The sequence below is a fragment of the Acartia tonsa genome, chromosome 11 (assembly GCF_053477335.1).
Source record: "Acartia tonsa isolate MP-2025a chromosome 11, ASM5347733v1, whole genome shotgun sequence".
NCBI classification, from domain to species: Eukaryota; Metazoa; Arthropoda; class Copepoda; order Calanoida; family Acartiidae; genus Acartia; species Acartia tonsa.
Genome location: NC_137270.1, coordinates 34,259,188 through 34,279,597, shown reverse-complemented (window position 1 = coordinate 34,279,597; position 20,410 = coordinate 34,259,188). Strand labels below are relative to the sequence as shown.

Sequence of the window (20,410 nt, the reverse complement as noted above, 5' to 3'; positions counted from 1 at the left end):
TCTTTTGGCCTATGAATTGTCATATTAAGTAGACTTCCCAGGACTAATGTAAAGCTTCCATAAAATGAAGAACTCAATCTGTTCAGTAGTTATTGAAATCATTAGCTCCAGAAAACTTTTTAAATATTGACATTAAAAATTTGCCAAATAAGTTAAAAGCCTTCCCAGGACCTATGAGAAGCTATCCTATAAAGGAGAACCATATCGGTTCAGCGGTTAGCGAAAACCTTCAGTACACACCAGGGAAAAGGGAATGTGATTCTGACAAACAATTCTAAGTGAAAATTTCCCCTAAACCTTCTTCCCTTTTTTCCTCTTCTTACCTGCTTCCCTTTTAGTTACACCAAAAAAGTTTTACTCCAACAAAAAATTTAATTTTTGACAATTTCAAATGAAATTAATTAGCTGAATAGCAGCCCATATTTTTAAAGTTCTCGCTAATCATGCACTACTTTAGTTTTCCATTTAGGAAAGTTTATTAAAGTTCCAGGAATAGTTTAAGGCTATTTTTTATTTCAGGCGGGGGGAAGGGGTAACAGTACTTGACAAGGAACTTTCTGTGAAAGCGCCTTTTAGCCTGATACAAAACTTTAATATTACATTTTATTAGGTCTTTGGGAACCATCCTTAACAGTTGTTTAATCGTCTAGAAAGAATTTAATTCGACGTTTTAATCAATTTTGGTTTCAAATTTCCTGTGTGTTTTTTTGCTTTACAAATAAAATGTATGCACTGCACATGCAGGAACTTATTAGATGCGCAGCTTCTATAAATTTAGGGTCATTGGGAGAAAGGACCCTAAGCGCATCATAGACAATTTTCGGGAATAGTCCCTTTCGTAACATCGCCCCATAAGGAGCGATTCGTCGTATTTTTAAAATGGCTTTTTATAGGTTAGGTGATTGCCCCACCGGGTTAGGCAATTGGCTTCGGAGGGTTAGAGCCCCCCGCAGGGGCTAGAAATAGGAGAATAGCTACTGTGAAAAATACGAAGAATCGCTAATAGCTCTAATCTAACAAGTGGGTATTTTTGTTTATCACGTTAAAATAGTCAATTTATCACCTTATTTACTAAGTATATTTGCGATTACTTTTATTTAATGAAATCTTCCAACTTTAAACATTTACAAAACAGCCTGCTTTATTGCATCAAGATCCATGACAGATCTATATAGGAAATAAACGTCTATAAATGAGCTCGAGTCTTCCAATGGTAAAGTGTTTAAAACTCATAGTGCTCCAATAATCCTCATTAAACTCTCATTGACCAAAGCGATAAGACCTTTATTCTATTTGTTTAACGAATGAATTAAGTTTTTCACTTCATGTAGATATTTGAATTACATTGAAGTATTTAATCCTTATTTCATAAATAAAAAATATACGTTCATAATAGAGTAAATCTAAGAAAACTCTATTTTAAAAGAATTCGATTGTGGCGACACTTCCTTTGTGTTAAAATATTAAAACTAAAATTATAATCATATTAACCCTTTGGTGATGGTAATGTGAAAAAAAATATAATTGAAAAAATCTTTTTAAAATCATTTAAATTAATAAATATTTACTTCTTTCTTTTAGATAGTAATGGCGGGGGAGGAAAATTTATTTATTGAAAAATAGATAAATAGATAAGTACTTATAGAAAACTAGCCAATAGCGATATAGTTATACAGTTAGGGAGTTGAATCCATTTTTATAGAAGCAGAAATATAATCTATGATTATGGTTTGGACCCTCTAAAACTGTCATCTACCCTTCTACTTTCCCCTCTCTTGGTGAAGATATCTTCAACGCCGATACGATTTTTGAAATATAAGATTCCACTTTTGTCTCTCTTGTTGAAGATATCTTCACCAAGAGAGGCAAAAGTGGAATCTTAAATTTCAAAAATCGTATCGGCGTTGATATCTTCATTAAGAGAGGGGAAAGTGGAATCTTAAATTTCAAAAATCGTATCGGCGTTGAAGATATCTTCACCAAGAGAAGGGAAAGTAGAATCTTACATTTCAAAAATCGTATCGGCGTTGAAGATATCTTCACCAAGAGAGGGGAGAGTGGAAAGGTAGATTACAGTTTTATAGGGTCCAAACCATAATCATAGATTATATTTCTGCTTTTATAAAAATGGATTCAACTCCCTAACTGTTATATTGAGCCAACTCTAGTCTATTTATATTCCTGAGAGCTTGTTTTGGTTATATTACATATTCTGTGAAAGGTTTCGAGACTTTTTTTTCGATAAAGGATTTTTTTTTACTTTTAACTAGATCGAGTTTGAATATGCTTTGCTTTTATCTACATTGCATAGGCCATGTTCTTAAAATGATAAAGCGAAGGTTTTCTATAATCAAGGTAAGTGCTTTAGGATTAGCTCTTTTAATTTATTCATGTTAAAATATCCATATAAATTTAAACTTTAAATACCTGCAACAGTTGGATACGATTGGATTTTATGAGCAAAGATTCATAGTACAATATCCGTTCAGAATATTTTATTTATGCAATTTATCAACAAATTTCAATACAATTGTGTACATGTTTGTTTGTTCCACCGTTTGAATTAAGAGCTTTAGTGGATATTTTCATCCTTGTTTTATATAGTTCCATTAAATGATTCAATTATTATCATTTCAGGGGTGTATATTTTGAAATTAGACCCGGCTGAGGGGGGGGGGGGGGAATAAATAAATATGTGGTTGGGGGGAAAAGATGTAAAAATTAAGAGGACTGAAAGCATTGTTTTCTATTTTTCTCCCCTCTTTGGTGAAAAAAAAAAAAAAAAATATGTGAAAGGGGGCATAATATGAATAAAATAAAGAGTTCTGAAAATATATTTCTTTTTTATCCCCTTCCTAGTTGGAAAAAACTAGGAGGGGAAAAAAATATAAAAAATTGCAGCAGGGGAAAAAGAATGAATCTTGTGCAGAATATACATCCCTGTATCATTTCAAAGAAAAGTTTTCTGCATTGTAAATGTATATTTCACAGTATTTTAATATTTATAATATTATAATAATTATAATCATAGTTTATAGCAAGACTTAGCTTTTTTTCATAGAACATAAATTACAGAAGTGGGTCCTAAGAAAATATGTTATCGGAGAATCGGCAATAGGATCTGATATTTAAACAAATTATTGTAATAATAGTTATTTACCGCATCGTATTATTGACAGCTTTCCGCAGAAAATAAGATGAAAAGTTTTAGTATTAACTTTGGTTTAGTTGACCCCGAGGGGCCCAATAATTCTATGATTTTTCATTTTACAATTCATGGAAAATTGTCTACATTAGGATACACGATATTTCAGTATGGCTGAGAACGGAAAAATGGTCCAAAAAATAAAACTAAAAATCTTCAAAATTAATACCTACTTATCTCAGGATAACTACGCTTATTTGATATTTAATTAATTTGAAGATTCTCTGATCCTGTCGCCGTTGCTCTGGTGATATTTTTTTAGGACACACCTTGGATATTTCTTCTTGGTTAAACAATATTACAGTCATAAAAGGACAGCCCCCAAAATAAGTTGAAATTGCGAGATATTTTTTTCTCTCTCAAATTAATTCATTTATTGGTTACCACGTTAATTTTTTTCAAGAATTTAAATCACTGTCTTATTTCATGGCTTAAATGGTTTAATGAAATTATTTAGTAAATATTGATATACATAGTTTGATATTCTTAAGCTGAATTTATACAAAATTAGGTTTTGTGTTCTGAATGGAATTAAAATAAAATCATGTAAGCTTTGAAAAAGAAATTATAGAACAGAGGCATTCAAATTATTTGCAGGTTCTACCATTTAGTTTTCAAAATTCATTTATATTTTGTGTTTAATATATATGGCAAACAAATATGGTTAACTGATTTTCTATTTCATTGACAAGAATTTTTATAATTGACTAAACAAAATTATAATTTTAGAACCTTTTCATGGATTCATTAAAATATCTTGATATGATATTGAATTTATGAAATATTATTTTCATTCGTATAAATAAAAAGAACCTAATCATAAAATTACTGAAATGGAATGGTACAATGAAAAAAAAATCCAGTATAAAAACAAATAATAACAGAAGAAAGGGTAAAAAAGCTACTCTAAAATAAGGTAAAACCGTATTTACGTAAAGATGGCATAAAACATGTCCAAAATTAATCATCAAATAACTAATATTATGTAAAAAATGATGTTTACATTCACCAGAAGTATGTAGTAATAGAAATTATGTGTTATTTATGTAATAACTTAAAAAAATATAAAAAAAATCTTCGAAATTATTAAAAAATCTTTGAATGTTTTGAACAAAATCGTACCTAATGTTTTTATTTGTAGTTAAATGGCAAGTAGTTTCAATGGGGTACAACTTGTATAGAAAGTAAAAAAACTACCTAAGGCTAACAAAAATCAGGGGGCATAAAATGAACAAAATGGATAATATAAATAAAAAGATATATATGAACCTTATTTCATTAATAAGAATACTTTTAAAATATTTCTTTAAAAAAATACTTTAAATTCAAATAAAATGCAAAAAAATATGTGACTAGAAGTCAAAATATTAACAAAAACACCGGATTTATATCTTTAAGGTAATTAAAATATATAATCTTTAATCTTAAGTATTTCAATTTTTTGTTTAAGTAATGTCTTATTTCTTAGTTACAACTTAATCTAAAATAAACAAAAAAAATGAAGGTAAAAAATTTTTTTAATTTAAATAGAAAATGCTTAATTTTCAATTGACCTTAACATTTCTTCTATATTAAAAACAATATTACTCAAAAAAACCTTTTAATAATTGAATTTTATCACTTTCAAATGGCAGCAGACTTGAAATGAAAAGCTGGCTATTTTATTTAATAAATTTTAACTATCACTACTACAAAGTCAGTTTTTTTAATATTGGATTGTTCTGTACTTTAAATATATTAATTTTTTTTGTAGGTAAAAACATTTTTTTCTTCAATTTGCTGACTGTTTCAAATGAGAAAAAATTGAGGCCTCAATTTAAAAATTGGCGGGGAAATTTCTGATAACATTATAATTTGTACAATATTTGTATGAAGACAGAGAGATAGAAAATGGGGGAAGGGTTGATGATGAAAGGCTGTGTTTGAATTTCTACGGCGGCCAGCAGGACGTGAACTACAACTGCATAGCCTCGTGTCCCGCCAATATGTACAGGTTGACACCGCCCACTATCGAATCTGATTCAATGCTGGCCAGAGCACCGCCGCTGGATGAGGCGGATGCACCGCCCGAAGCAGCGGCTGCAGAGCCGTTACCGTTGGCCGCAGAGAATTGGTTGGTGTCCGGAGGTTCAGCCGGGCTAGACTGGACTGTGATTATCCTGAAAGTTTTAAAATTAGTCATTAACAGATATGAAAATAGCTGTGGCATACACCAAACGAACATGAAGCATATGAGCATTGCATTGTCTATTAAATTGTAATAAAAAAGCAGATGGAATCTTTTGACAAAATCATTTTAAAATTATTTTAAAACATGCAATTGAAATATTTTAAATTTTATTTAAACCATATAAAAAATATCATTATGTAGAAAAAAGGGAAAAAATTTCCAGTATCGCTTCGAAACCGATTATTATCCACTGGATTGGAACCTGTTCCAAGCCATACTAGAGAGTCATGTATAGCATTGTATTACAGACTTTTCACGGATATTAAAGTAAAAATTTTAAAGTTAATACCAGTTTTGTTAGCCGGGCCATCAACCCCTCGTAACTAACAAAACTGGTTTAAACATATAATCTTACATTTTAATATCCGCGGAAAGCTATCTACAATACTATACGATAAATAATAATTAATGAAAATTAAATGAAAATCGAAAAGAAATGATCCATGCTTCTGTAAAATAAATCTAATGTAAAAGATGAAAAATGTACAACGATAATATTCATTAACAAAGCAACCAAATGAACATAAAACATGCAAAATAATTTTGAGCTATGTCTTGAAACAACGGTCACAAAATATTGAACTGAAAATAAGAAGCATTAAAAAAAAAATAATAATAATACAACATCCATCCATAATACACAACCTTTATTTCTTGAAAGCTTTGCAGAAAATTATGGAGTGAGAGACAGACCTTCTGCTTCCCGCGCTTTTTTCAAAAATTTGGCAAGAGAGTAAACGCGCAACTAGCAAAAATGCCGCGCTTTGTAATGAAGAAAGGAGTAAAGCGCGGGAAAGATCCATTCAAACTCGTTGTTTGCCGTGAAGTAAAAATGCGCCTCACAAAAATGACTTTAGAAGCCAAGATTGTAGCTTTTGATTTATTTTTAATCCACGGGCAAATTTTGGCAGTATGAATTAAGGGTACTAGAAGGTGCTCTCATGACCGGCCAAAACATAGATGTTTGTGCCAGTTTCACTGGAAGTTTTGGCGGCTGGCCGGCTGGTAACTGCTACCACTCTGTTCAGGTGAACGCACAAAAGCAAACAAAATCGTGTTAGTTAAGGTTAATTTTCAATCAATGAGTGCAAGCTGAAAGGAGAAGAAAAATAATTTTGAAAAACATATTAAGAACTTTGGACAGAAAACTATTTTTCTTCTACCTTGTTGCATATCACTCTAATGTTAGTTTAGTCAGAGTTATTATTAACATAATTAATTTTATTCAAAAACACAATCAAACAAAGTTAATGCCAACAAACTCCCAATTAAGTTAACACACAGTTTTCAAAAAACGGGCTATTGGTGTGCATTATTGAATTACAAATTTACTTAAGTTAAAAATAATCGCCCCTCAAAAAGTTCTGAAAACGAGTTCAAAGAACTGGTGGTTCCACCGTTGTTTTATTAAGCTTCCAATTATACTCCGCCAAAGCAACTGCCTAGGAAAATCTCGTTGCTGTACTCTTATTTAGGCTGGGAACCTTTAAGTTACTTCCTAACAGTTATTTTACCTTCCCCACGTTAAAACGTAAGGACACCTCTTGTGGAGGTGAAGCAAGCAAAGCAGCAGAAGCTTACCTATCCGAGCCAACTAGTTTGAATATTCTTGTTCTGTCCTGAATCTCTTGTGTAACCTCGTTGCTTTTGAAACTTCTGCCCTGCATACCATGCTTGTGGAAGGCTAGCACACTGTCGGTCAAGCATACTAAAAGACAGATATTAATATTATAGAAAAGCTGCGTGAACTAGATGAAATCCAATATAAAAGTAGCAAATGTATTGCCTTCAGAATCAGAATTAGAATTAAAATTAGCTAAGGTATCATTTTGTATAAAGAATTCAAATTGTAGCAATAAAGAGCTCTTTAAAACTTAGGCTTAATAGTTACTTCAAAATTTGAAAATTACTTCTTTACTTTGTTATGATTGTACTTTTAAAGTAATTACCTAGTGACCTAATGTCTTTGAAAGACAAAAGAACTATTCCAATTAAATAGGTATCTTGCTTTAATTTCATCCCATTATGTATACTAGTATAGTGATTTTTCTTGTCTATTTATTACTACTAAACTGAATCTTTACATATGTCCCAGGATGGTTTATGGCTATTATTCTACCCACTTCTTATACAAATCCCCTAGAGGGTAATAGTGCAGCCAGTATAATTCAAAATATTTACCTATACAGTTGATACTGAAATCAAAGTGTAGTTCTGAAGCTTGTCTCTTACTTGATTTTAATTTACCCTGCAGATTCACAACTTTTACCATATCTAAAAATGGATTTATTACTACTTGGATCTTACACATGATCATCATGTACTATAATAAAGTGAAACTTGTAGCGGGCTAAAATAACGATTCCTCCTTTACTACATCCCCTCTCCTCCTACTGGATGAACGAACTGACTAATAAATGACAAGGGAAATAGCAACCTAAAGAGACAATTCTCCCTTTTATAATATCTACGTATATTCTACACTACACCCATTTATCTAAACAAATTAAAGTTATAAAGGAATTTCCTTTAAATTAATTTCAAAACACAATTCAGCTGTAACCAACAGATGAATTGATTCAAGAAAAATATTTTGTAATTTCAACTGTTATAATTAATAAGTACTAAGGTAGCCCCTCAAAAACTGCTGAAATCATAAAATATTTTTTTTTATGTAATAGGTAAATTCCCTGGTTATACATATTCCTATTGTTTATGACACATAAAAATGAATGGAAAAAAGCATTTTAAACATTAGGTACGTAACAAAATTGTATTTATTTTTTTCTGAGGCTTATATTGCTTATATTTTTTATAAAAAAACTTCAAAAAAATCATAAAAAAATACTTACTATCATAACAGACTAGAATTGTATCCTTTTCAAGTTGTGTAACTGACACTATGTTCATGAGCTCGTGTCTAACCAAGCATTATCCATTATTTATCAATGTTAAGTGGGCAAAAATATCATTAAATAGAAAAAAAGTTGTTGATAATATAATTTTTTTTTCTTTTAGCTTTTCCACCGGTAAAGTGAAGTTAATATTTTTTTAGTTTTATGATTTTGATATTTGTTTCAGATGGACTCAATTAATTATGAAAGGAATATCATGAAAAAGGTTGCGTGAATAATACATCTTATATTGCGACATTGAATAATAGTTTCCTTGGTATCACAGTTTGAGCCCCGTCCATTTCCTCGAGTTCGTCGCTATGGAACCAGTTACTCGTAGAGTTTAGGTTGATCATGTCAAGCTTTAAACTCCGCCCGTCATAACCACGCCTATAAAATTAAAAGAAACTTTATCATAAATGAAAAAAAAGTATTATAATTTGACAGTAAACCATAACAGAATGAGATAGTAAATGATCTTTGATTAAGATTAAAAAAAAGTAAATGCTCATTGGTCAGGGAAGTTTTCACAAAAAAATTAGACATTTATCTCAAATAGCATACGAGAAAATTAGGTTATCCAGATACATTTTATATAACTTAAATTGGGTGTAAAGTACATTCAGTATGGGAAATTATCAAACATCGTCAAACGCTCTTATTAGGTCTAAAATACACAAATAAAAAATTATAGGTAATATTTATACCCAGGAAGAAATAATGAATTTTGATTGGTTGATTCATTAAGTTGAGTGTCCAAATGTTTCAAACAAATAACTGTAATCTATAGAAGACTAGGGAATTTTTGTATCATCATTAGAGATGTACATCTATTTATCGGGCATTGTCTTATCCCTTTAGATCTCTGATTTCTACCTGACATTGATGCAAACAATAGGATACTCAAGATCCGGCGTTATGATCATCTCAAAGACCCGGGGCTGACTCGCAATGTTGCACTCGAAATGTTTCAACAGCATGAATTTGTTGAGTGGATCATACCATTGCATCAAGAATACACCCCCGGGCACGGCTCCACAAAGATACTGAAATATTAATGTTAAACTTAAGTGGGTAGGCAAAAAATAAACTAAGATGGATGTACTCCTTTTTGAAACCAACAGAAAGGAACTTAGCTATTTAGTGGTAATTTTGTTTGGAGATATCAAGAACCCAAGTTTAATGATACAATTTTCATAAAAAGACACCCCCAGGAAACAGTTGATTTATACACTCATTTATATTTGAAACAAATATATTCTTTCTATATAAATTGGTTTAGGGGACATATTAGCTAAGAGATAGTCAGTTTAAGTCACATATTGAAATTGCTCTGACACAATATCCTTTTAACTGTTAAGACTTTTAAAAACCGTTTGTCAGCCATTTATAGCATAGGATTAGACAATTTTCCACGAATATTATAATAAAAAAATCATAAAATTAGTACCTACCGGTTTTGTAATTTTTCACCTTAATATCTGCGGAAAGCTGTCTTTAAATACGATAAATTATGAAAAAAGACAGAATATTTTCACCTTATAACCGTTGTAAGGATTCCTTCCTACACAACATTTTGTGCATCCCTTTGTATCCGGAACTTTGCTGGTCATACTATACTTCTTAGGCACAAATTTTTCTGGTATCTGAAAAAGATATGTATACCAATTTTATATACAGCATGACCCTCGAAAAAGTATTTTTAAGCATCTGCAGCCCTTATTTCTCAATGAATTATTAAAAAATGCATATGTCCTTGTTCTCTATAGTATTCCACGTAAGTAGATATAAAATATTTTTTTTACCTCCATTAACACCGGAGATTTTTAGTGCTAAAGTTTTGAAAAAGTGACTGAGGAAAAAGTAACTTTTAACATGAAACGACTTTTTTAGCAAAATTAAGCTAGAAATCCTTTTATTTTTGTTACTAGCAGAAACTTTATACAAAAATGAAATAAAAAATTTAGTTTTTGAGTAAAATGCATTTTTTTACACATATTTTTTGAGTCTTTTTAGTTCAATGATATTTTGAAAAACTTACTTATTAGGCAAAATTGTTTAAGATTAAAAAACCAAATAAATCTCTATGAATATAGCAGGAAAATTGTTTTTGTTTCACAATCCTAACTTTAATAACAAAAAAGTTATAAAGAAAATAAAAATAAAACATAATGATTTTTTAGTCTAAAAAGCTTAATTTACCCCTTACTAAATAATTGAGATGTCAGAAAAGTAGGCGGAGCAACTGTCATAATTAATCCTTTTCTATAAATAAGGGTTAATAAATAACCTAAAATTTGCAAATAATCAATTCATTCAGTAGTATTTTTTGCCATTAAAAATTTATATTTTTTGGTGGAATAAAAAAGAAATATTTAGTTAACTTGTTTTTCTTTGTGTCTCATTATTCAATTGCCAGAAAAACATAATATAACCATCCAAAAAATAAGAGAAACAAAAAAAATTCTTTTTCTCAGTCACTTTTTCAAAACTTTAGCTCTAAAAATCTCCGGTGTTAATGGAGGTAAAAAAAATATTTTTATATCTACTTACGTGGAATACTATGGAGAATAAGGACATATGCATTTTTTAATAATTCATTGAGAAATAAGGGCTGCAGATGCTTAAAAATACTTTTTCGAGGGTCATGCTGTAAAAGTAAATGTCTGTCTCTGTGTAAATGCATAAAAATATCAACTTCCCCCCCCCCTCCAAAAAAAGGTTTTTCTTTACTATTTCTTTACAAAACTAAAATTGAAAGTAGTTGGGAGAGTCAACTTCCCAATATCTATCCTCATAAAGTGCCCCTAGAGGCCTGTAATAGTGTAGTCGCGTTGATTATATAATAGAGATAGAATGTCTGTGCAAACTAAATGATCTCGCTAACCATTCTACCGATATTGTCTTTTTCAACAGTATAGTGAAGGCAAATTATAGTTTTAAAATCTATTTTTGAGAGGGTAGCTTTTAAATTCACCCTCCAGAATAAATCTTCCCTCTTTAGTGTTTTAGTTATAAAACAAAAGAGGGTGGACTTACGAAATAGAAAAAAATCATCTTATACATTAATTTAGCAATCTAGACTAGGTATAATTCTTAAAGAAAATTTTGTTACCTTTGTCATTGCATTGACTGAAAGTGTGAATCTATGATTTTGTTTACTATTGGCATGAAGGCCCACCAGGTCGTGACGAAATAAGCTTGGGGTCTTTCCTAAATATAACATCATTGTAATTATTAGATACATTGGGCTTATGATTAAACGGATACCCAAAGTTTTATAAACACATTCTCTTATTCGTAGTCTCCAAACTTTGGGTACTTTTATTTCATAAATGCCGGTTGGACAGTCTAGACGTGTCCAAACTGTCCCACCAATATTCTAATATAAAGATTGGGACTATTTATTAACGCTTATTTAATCATTCATTGTCTTATCTCTTGATCCATTATAGGATAAAATTAGGTATAGGTGTTTAATTCTACTTCTACAAAGTAAAGATTTCTCTTTTATATATCTATTAATATTTTTGGTGAAACATTAAATGCTATTACAAAGTCAAACTGCTACCAACAAGAGAATTAACAATTAACATTGGAATGCAAAATAAATTAAGATGAAAGAACAAATAATAAGCACTAAATAAATTTTAGAATAGACTTTTGTTTGTGATACACCTGAAAGTCAAGTTTTAACTGTTTCTGTATATTTTAACATGTTCTTTAGGGCTTATTTTCATTAACCATTTTAGTATGTATTGTTCTCTTCCTTACAGTTTTATCTTTCGATTTAAACACTATTTTTTCTCAATTCTTTAAAGGCTATTTCAAGATATATGCGTGTAAAGACTAGGGTTGGGCCAGATACCGGATATCCGGCTGATTTATAATGCAAGATATCCGGTATCCGACCGGATATTAAAAATGGCTCGATACCCGGCAAATTATCGGATAGTCTCAATATTCAGTATCCGGTCCGATATTGAAAATGGAAGGATATCAGGCCAAACCGGATATCCGGCCCAACCCTATTTAAGACCATACAAGGTCGTGGCATGGACAAAAGCTTGAAACTAACCTGAAAGTGTCATAAGGACGTCTTTGATTACAAACATCCAGATTGTGCGCCTGATGGTTATCAATATTTCAAAGTTATTCGTTTTACCAGCGAGAGATGTTTTGTTTATTACACTAGTCCCCAATGTTTTATAATAACGTTTTCTTATTTGTTGTTTTAACAACCTTAGGGACTTTTTATTAAGTTTTGATTGATTCGGTTAATTTAGTTTACTCAAAGCAACTCTTTTACAGTAATAGCTTTCAAGGCAATAAAAACCTCCCCCCCCCCCCCCCCACCCATTGTATAAAAATGTACAATCATAAGATTAAAATCGATTTTATTAACCCCGAAATGCATACGGTTACCCATTACTCAATATTACTTACCTCATCATGACCTTAACAAACAAAAATCACCCCCTTTTTTTCAAATTCGAGTTGGGGAGGGGTAAGGGAGAATGGTATCCGAGCTCATAAGTGTTCTCAAATTACAAAAACTTAAAACAATTTTGCACCTCCACTTAAATTATTGTATCCATTTGAATAATATTGATTCCTAGGGTATAAAAGATCCATAGCATTTTCATGTAGCTCGTTTAAATTCAGTGTGTAGATACCTTCTTCTGCCCCCACCTAAATAGATTGGATAGAATAACAGTTAGATAAATAGATGCTATGTTTCATCCTATTATATGAAGTTTTTTGTCCTAAGTTCAAAAAAAATGTTCACCTAGATCCCTGGACTATTTTATTTTCAAAGAAGTTGTATCAACTTTTTTGCTTTTTATTTAAGATAGCTAGCCGGTTCTTTCAGTAAGTAGTAGATGTAAATTTTTTCATAGAATTCAGATATGCAATCGGTTTTTTTGTAGACCTCTTATTTTTTAGGTAATTTAAGTTTTTTAAAAAAATAATTAAGTCGGTTTTAAGGTACTAAAACGCAACAAAATAAAAGAAGAAAATAGCCAGTATGAACAAAAATAGTAAGATCTTTAATTTGACACCTTACTTTTAAAATTCTGTTGAGTAATTGTTGAAAAAATCTAAATTTTTAACCTCGGTTTAATCAAAACATTAAACCTAAATAGAAAAAATAAAAAGTTTATTTTAAGAATTGTAACTACTAAACTAGCCAATCACAAATCGCAAAAATTGACGAATCGGGAAGCTTAACCTATAAAGTTAACCTATAGAATTGCCAGAAAAAAAGGAGAACGTTCATACAATATATACAATAGATACTACAATAAATATAGTGATATTAAAGAACATGTAAAGAATGAAAAAATTATGAACAAATATGCATCAGTCTGTTTATAAACTTCAAAACAATGCAGTTAAAAATACATTATTGTTTCTTGTGTTTAAAAAATATCTGCTACATTGCATTGTCTTTTGTTTAGGTTTTGTTCAGGTTTGGTTCAAGCTAACCCTTTAAAGCCGAAAATTATGATTCTTAAAATAAACTTATTTTTTTTATTATAATTTTATAAAACTTTTTCAATTTTGCTTAGAATAGATTCGTAATATTTTTCTGATTCTAAAGGTATATATGAACCCATGTTTTTTATGTCTGTTTGAGAAAATATTTAGGTCTAAAGTTTTTATTAAACCGAGGTTAAAAAAATAGATTTTTTCAATAATTACTCAACAGAATTTTAAAAGTAAGGTGTCAAATTAAAGATCTTACTTTTTTTGTTCATACTGGCCATTTTCTTCTTTTATTTTGTTGCGTTTTAGTACCTTAAAACCGACTTAATTATTTTTTTTAAAAACTTAAATTACTTAAAAAATAAGAGGTCTACAAAAAAACCGATTGCATATCTGAATTCTATGAAAAATTTTACATCTACTACTTACTGAAAGAACCGGCTAGCTATCTTAAATAAAAAGCAAAAAAGTTGATACACCTTCTTTAAGCCTTGAGATGGTTTAAGGTTATTTTTCTACCACCTTTCTACCCTTTAAATACAAAGTATCTAAATGCTAGGGGAGCAGTCACTAGTCCTAATAATAAAGTAAAAGGATCTATGTCTGTGTGTGCGTTCCGAAAGATCTCGCTAACTGCTAAACCGATAACGTTCTCCTTTACAGGGTAGCTTCTCATATGTCCTGGCAAGGTTAACAACTATTTTGGGGAAGGGTACCACCACCCTCACAAGAGAAATTGCCCATAAAAAAAAATTAGTTATTCCCCTACAAAAATTAAAAATGAGGGGTTCTTACCAATATGTGTTGGTTGTGTGTATCAGGATGTACCCAGCTGGCGGTACAGTTGATCTTCAGTGGGCAACCATTGAACACTTTAGAGAAACAGGCTCCCATCAACACCTTAAATGAAATAAAGAATTTAATTTTTGACAAAGCTCAAGAATTTATTAACGAAGTTTCATTTAATTTAGCAGTTTTGTAAGGTAATTTTATTTGTGGCTTAAGATTTCAGTTAATGCTGTCATGGAATAGTTTCAGACTTTATTTGCCCTTCAAATACAGATCCCTATGTACTAGATGCACTACACAGTAAATAAATAGACTAGATATAGAGTATTTATGCTATTAACCTAGATTATCAAATTCACAATTAACCCCTTTTCTTCCTCTATCCTGTTTTTTTTTGGCTGAGATGTCTTACATTAAAAAAAGTTAAGCTAATAAATAATGAATAAGTATTAGAGAAAGAATTAAATAAAAAATCAAGTTAAATTACATTTGGTGTTGGAGGCAACCCATAACCGCTGGATTAGAACCGGATTATATACATATAATCAGTAGACATTATGTAAATATTTATTTAAAAAACATTTTAGTAAATATACCACAAATTAAAAAGCAGATACAGATTCAAATAATTAGTCAAGTTAAACTACCTTTGGCGTTGGAGGCAACCCATTTGAGGTAGCTTTAGGTGGGGAGGTGGCCCGTTTACTTGACGCGGTCCTTTCTCTCCGCCTTGGGGGTGGGTGCGGGGACCCTGACCCCCCTACTCCCCGACCCTCTTGTGCTCTAATCACAATATACTTGATAAATCTCCACACATTTTGTTAATCAAGTTTGTTAGATATGTATCAAAATGTTTTTGCTTTGTTAGGCTATTGTTATATCCCTCATCTTTTATGAAACAAAATATTATAATATCAGCTTTAAAAAAAAGATGTAACCTCAAAATGTCAATATGATCCACCAAAGTTCTTAATATGATATTTAAGATCGAGGGTGTCTCATACCCCTAAGAAAATAGCTTAAAACCACCAAAGGACATGTAAATATATACCCTGAAAAGTATAAACCAATCGGTTCAGTGGTTACCGAAATCTTTAGAGACGGAAGGACGGACAGACATCAAGCTACTTTGTATTATAAAATGAGATATGTAGGATACAAATATGTAGTTTGATTCATTAAGCATTATTCCTGCTATCAGATAGGCTTCTATGTCTGGTGGTTGGAGAGGCTAGGCTAAGCTGCTCTAGGTTATTGGAAGATAGGTCCACAGGCTGAAATTAATAAGTGTTATTAATAGTTCATTTATATTTCAGTTATAGGGATCACTTCTAGGATGTTCTTTCATTGATCAAAATAATACACCAAAAAATCAAAATGGCGACAAATTAAGTCACGTGACATACCTCAGGCCCAGAAGATCGTCTTCTGTGCAGCTGATGGTGCGCAGTGGAGCTGGGAGATGCCGCGGAATGTTTTGGAATGCTGTCTGTTATCCGTAGGGTGGACTGGTCGCTGTAACCTCGCTCATATCTGCATAAGGATAATATTGGTTAGGAAATTAAATTAAAGGGGTTTTTGAACAGTGATCTAGAGGGATAAAACAATGGCAAATAAAAGCCCAATAATGAAAAATAAAATTACCCCTTATGTAGAAAACAATAAGTAATTGAAACGTTTAGACACTCAACTTAAGTAACCAACCGATAAAAATTCCCTAAGTTATTAAGCCAACAATAAGAAAAGTTTGTATAAAACTTTTGGGACTTTCGTAATAAAGAGGTAGTTAGTTGCATTAAGTGTATTTATCAAGTTTGATTGCAAGCATTAGTTACAAAAATACCATCTAACAAATATAATTTGGTATCACAACAGCAATCAGTTAGGGCACCACAAAAAAAGTCATCATGCCGTTTTTGGGAAAACAGGACAGCCATATACGTTGCATATTTCAAAATAAAACATGATTTTTAAGTCTTGATAATTTTAAACTACCCGATAAAATTTAAATTCTTTCAAATATATGTCCTACACATGTAGTTTAAACTATTGAACAGACAAATATCTCCAGTTCACTAAATCCACTTCGTGCAACTGTCCCTTTCCCTTATTTAATTTTAAAAATCTTCCAAAAAAAGTTCTTTTACCTGGTCAATGATGCACCAGGATGACCCCTGAAAATAAAAGTAGAGTTAGAAAATATCATAAACATATAGAAAAAAGGTAAGATCTATGTACCTTTCAATCAAAAGGCTAAATTAAATACAATAGAGTACAAAAATAAACTTGTTTTGCTAGTATCAAAGTCTTCAATTTTTAGCAAAACAATTTTTGATACACAATAAATGCTGAAATGTTCTTGACTAAGATTATATCTTTTTAGATTTTAGCACTTTTTGTGTACCAAGTACCCACCTACTTAAGACATTTTAAGGTCTTAAAAATTATTGAAAAGCTAAAATCTATCCTTTAGGTCTCTGTCTAGTTTAAGATAGACATGCAACATATTTAGTGGGAATTATTTATGGTCCCTTCACCATAAGAGTGAGGCATTACTGGAGTTTTGATAATTTATTTTAAGTTAATCTTCAAGTCTTTATATATTTAGGAGTTGAAGCATTTATTGGGTCTATTGGAGTCATGCAATTAAAGAATGGATAAAACATGCACTAATATTCCTATATGGGTATCAATTATTTATAACTATTTTCGGGGAAGGTACCACCACACACCCAAGAGAAATCACCCCTTGGAAAAAATGACGCAGCCGCTAGTTGTAAATAAAGTTATCTTCCATTTTTACAACCCCATCTCTTGAAATTAACATATAAAATTTTGTATCAAAAGTTTTACTGAAAAATTTTAATAATCATAATTTAAATTTCCAGTAATATAAAAAAAATCATTTAAAATTCTAATTTAACACCAAAATAATTCATAGTCATTCATAAAACTTTATTAAAATAGTAATATTTAGTTAAACACCAAACCTAAATTATTTTCAAGAAAAATAAATAATAAATCAAAATCATTTAATCAAAAAAAAAAACATTTTCGTGTTTTCTTCTATCCAATTTTTAAAAATCAGTCTTTATCATTAAAACTGACTAAAAATTACAAGCCTAAAGAAATTTACCAATCACAAAGACCAGACTTTGCAAAAAAGCAAAAGTAAACAAAAGCTGGTTACTTAAAAGAAACAAATAACAGAGCATCTACATAAAAAAGAGGAGATTTTTTTAGCTCAGTATACGTTGGGTTATAATTAAGAACACTTTGACTTAATAAGAGCATTAGACTAAAGGTCTTGATTTAAAATATTCTGCAATTTGATATTTAGAGCGCACCAGCCTCATTTGAGAAAGGGGGTAATTTTTGTTTTTTTCCCCTAAAATTGGGCGTAACTAGTCTTTAGTCTAATGCCATTATAAGTCAAGCTGTTCTTAATTATGACCAAACGTTGCTTTATAATTATGGTCATAATTACTAACAGCTTGATTTAATAAGATCATTTGACTAAATGGTAACAACTTTATGGAAAATACACAAAAAATTACCCCCTCTCAAATGTTCTGCAATTTGTTACTTATCAAAGAAAACCAGCCTTATTTGAAATTTTACTGATGTTTATTGTTATTACTTTCCAGTATGGCTTCGAAACCGATTAATATCCGCTGGATTTGAACTGGTTCTCAGCCATACTGAAAAATTATGTATAGCATTGAATTACAGACAATTTTCCACAGATATCAAAATAAAATCATAAAGTTAAAACCAGTTTTCTCAGCCCTTGCTTTCGGCATTTCGGGGCTATCAAAACTGGTATTAATCTTTTAATTGTACATTTTTATAACCGCGGAAAGCTGACTATAATACGATGCGATAAATAACTATACCTTTGTCCTGGTACACTGGAAGGCTTATTGAATTGGGTGCCCTGAGCTGTTCTGTACAAACACTCTTGATACCCTTTCCAATAAAAGCTTCTCATGTACTTTAATTGCAATCTGGGTGGAAGTAGAAAACATCACATTTAGATATTTTTATTATATTTTCAATTCCTATTAGGTGTAAAATTAAAAAGGAAAGTGAAATGAGGGAGTTGACTAACAAAGTGTGCTACTAGAACTTCCAAGCTTTTTTTTTTTGGGGGGGGGGGGGGGTTAGTTTATGTTGGGAGGAGGGGTAAAAGCCAAAGCCCGACATATAATATTTCTTTTATCTCCATCTTATAAATTTTTACCCAAAGGATAAGATTAACATCAGGGCAATTTCCTTCACAAATTTTTTTTTTTTTTTTTTTGGGGGGGGAGGATTAAAACCAAAATTTTGGATATGATGTGCCAAAAATAATCTAGGTACCTAATCTGTAATAAACCAATGGGATTGAACCATGGCAGGCATTCTTTTATGGGTTTTCAAGGTTTGGGGAGATTTTACTCCCCCCCCCCCCTCCCAAATAACTTTAAGGGTGACTAGAGCATACTTAGTAAGAACACCCCCTCCCCTTTCTATTATTATTTCATTATCAAAATCCCATGCCTAAAATATTTAATGGGGATGTTCCATCAGAATCCTTTCCTTACCATACACGGCATGTGGGCATGTGTGAAATTTAGGCTTTATTTAATTAGTGTAACCTTATCTAACCTAACCTAGCAAAGCTTATCTTTTACACACGCGCACATGCCGCGTAACCTCTCTAATAGGAAAGGATAGGGGATGGGATTTAGATGGAACAGGGGACTTCACAACAAAAATCAACTGCAATGTATAGACCACACCTAGTTTACAATATACATAATTAGATGTTAGGACAGGGTTATTTTCAGAATTTTTAAAACCTTTCCCGAATTTTTAATAATCAACAAAACTAATAAGAAAAAAATACCAGTTCTTTCTATTGCTTCAAGATGCACAAAATGCTGTGCTAATAATTAAATTTAGACAAAGGGCAATTTTCTATTTAGACATAACATGTGAAAATCTTGGGTCATTTGTCTGCTGGTCAAAAAGTCTACTTAAATATGAGTCAAGAGTGTTTATGTCGCCCATGCTAAGTTTTATAAATGATGAGAATACTATAGCAAAGCTAAATTTTAAGGCATTACCTTAATTCTAACTCTGCTTCAATGTTATGTAGCAAAGACCTAAACAGGAATTTTAAATTGTTTCTGTGCATTTCAACAAAAATAAAAACTATTATAAAGTACTATATTCACCGGTGTCCTGGATAGAAAACAGGTTTTTTTTGACATACGTCTCACAAGACCTATGTAGTCATGACCGGGAGACAATGACGGTTCAGTACATGACTTTCGTTAAATCACAGCTGATCATTTTTGTGGATTTTTTTTGAAAATTACTTTTTTATCCAAAATTTCATAGTTTTTCCCAAAAAAATCTCAATTTTCTCACATTTGCTGCTTAGTTAGCCTAAATTTACGCAAGAAAAGTATAATAAGTAACAGCTGTACTGAAGATTGTGCTATCACCTATAACAAGATCTTTCAGAATCAATGGAATAAGATTTGTAGTCTAGAAATTGAGTAAGAGTTAATTATTTTGAATTAATGTTCAACAATAAATTTGCACGTCAGAACTGCTTCTAGCCTCCATAGGCTTTCACCTGGCTTTAACATGATTCAATCTATTTGACTTGGCCTTTGACTCCACAACATAAAGTTATTGCCCTCAAATTTCTTTCACTAAAACATTATCTCCTATCAATCCACATGTTAAACTTCTTGTTTAAAGACGTTAAAGTTACCGTCCCTGTCCTTCAACTTTAACAAGTATGCC

General features: G+C 31.0%; 2 protein-coding genes across 7 annotated transcripts in view; both read right to left on the bottom strand.

Moving 5' to 3' along the window:
• Window positions 1-2,961: 2,961 nt before the first annotated feature.
• On the bottom strand, window positions 2,962-8,515 carry LOC145332876 (mitogen-activated protein kinase kinase kinase kinase 5-like). Of its 6 annotated transcripts, none has more exons than XM_080177966.1 (6): window positions 8,288-8,515; window positions 7,617-7,709; window positions 7,017-7,143; window positions 4,759-5,364; window positions 3,475-3,881; window positions 2,962-3,084 (listed from the first exon to the last, which is right to left on the bottom strand). In XM_080177966.1, the coding sequence occupies exons 1-4, from the start codon at window positions 8,343-8,345 to the stop codon at window positions 5,160-5,162; spliced, it is 483 nt and encodes a 160-aa protein (XP_080034092.1). In that variant the 5' UTR covers window positions 8,346-8,515; the 3' UTR covers window positions 2,962-3,084; window positions 3,475-3,881; window positions 4,759-5,159. The 6 variants fall into 6 exon arrangements, with proteins under 6 accessions (XP_080034092.1, XP_080034093.1, XP_080034097.1 ...); XM_080177967.1 differs by having other exon boundaries at window positions 2,962-3,048; XM_080177971.1 differs by having other exon boundaries at window positions 3,475-3,756.
• A 59-nt stretch (window positions 8,516-8,574) lies between these two features.
• The window catches only part of LOC145331258 (mitogen-activated protein kinase kinase kinase kinase 5-like), a 46,567-nt gene continuing 34,731 nt past the window's right edge, over window positions 8,575-20,410 (bottom strand). Inside the window, exons 17-27 of the mRNA XM_080175875.1 lie at window positions 16,756-16,782; window positions 16,015-16,141; window positions 15,802-15,882; window positions 15,256-15,393; window positions 14,615-14,719; window positions 12,947-13,021; window positions 12,408-12,459; window positions 11,445-11,542; window positions 9,868-9,975; window positions 9,206-9,375; window positions 8,575-8,719 (exon numbers count right to left, since the gene is read on the bottom strand). Coding sequence (XP_080032001.1) covers window positions 8,575-8,719; window positions 9,206-9,375; window positions 9,868-9,975; window positions 11,445-11,542; window positions 12,408-12,459; window positions 12,947-13,021; window positions 14,615-14,719; window positions 15,256-15,393; window positions 15,802-15,882; window positions 16,015-16,141; window positions 16,756-16,782 — 1,126 coding nt within the window. The remainder of the gene's footprint in view (window positions 8,720-9,205; window positions 9,376-9,867; window positions 9,976-11,444; window positions 11,543-12,407; window positions 12,460-12,946; window positions 13,022-14,614; window positions 14,720-15,255; window positions 15,394-15,801; window positions 15,883-16,014; window positions 16,142-16,755; window positions 16,783-20,410) is intronic.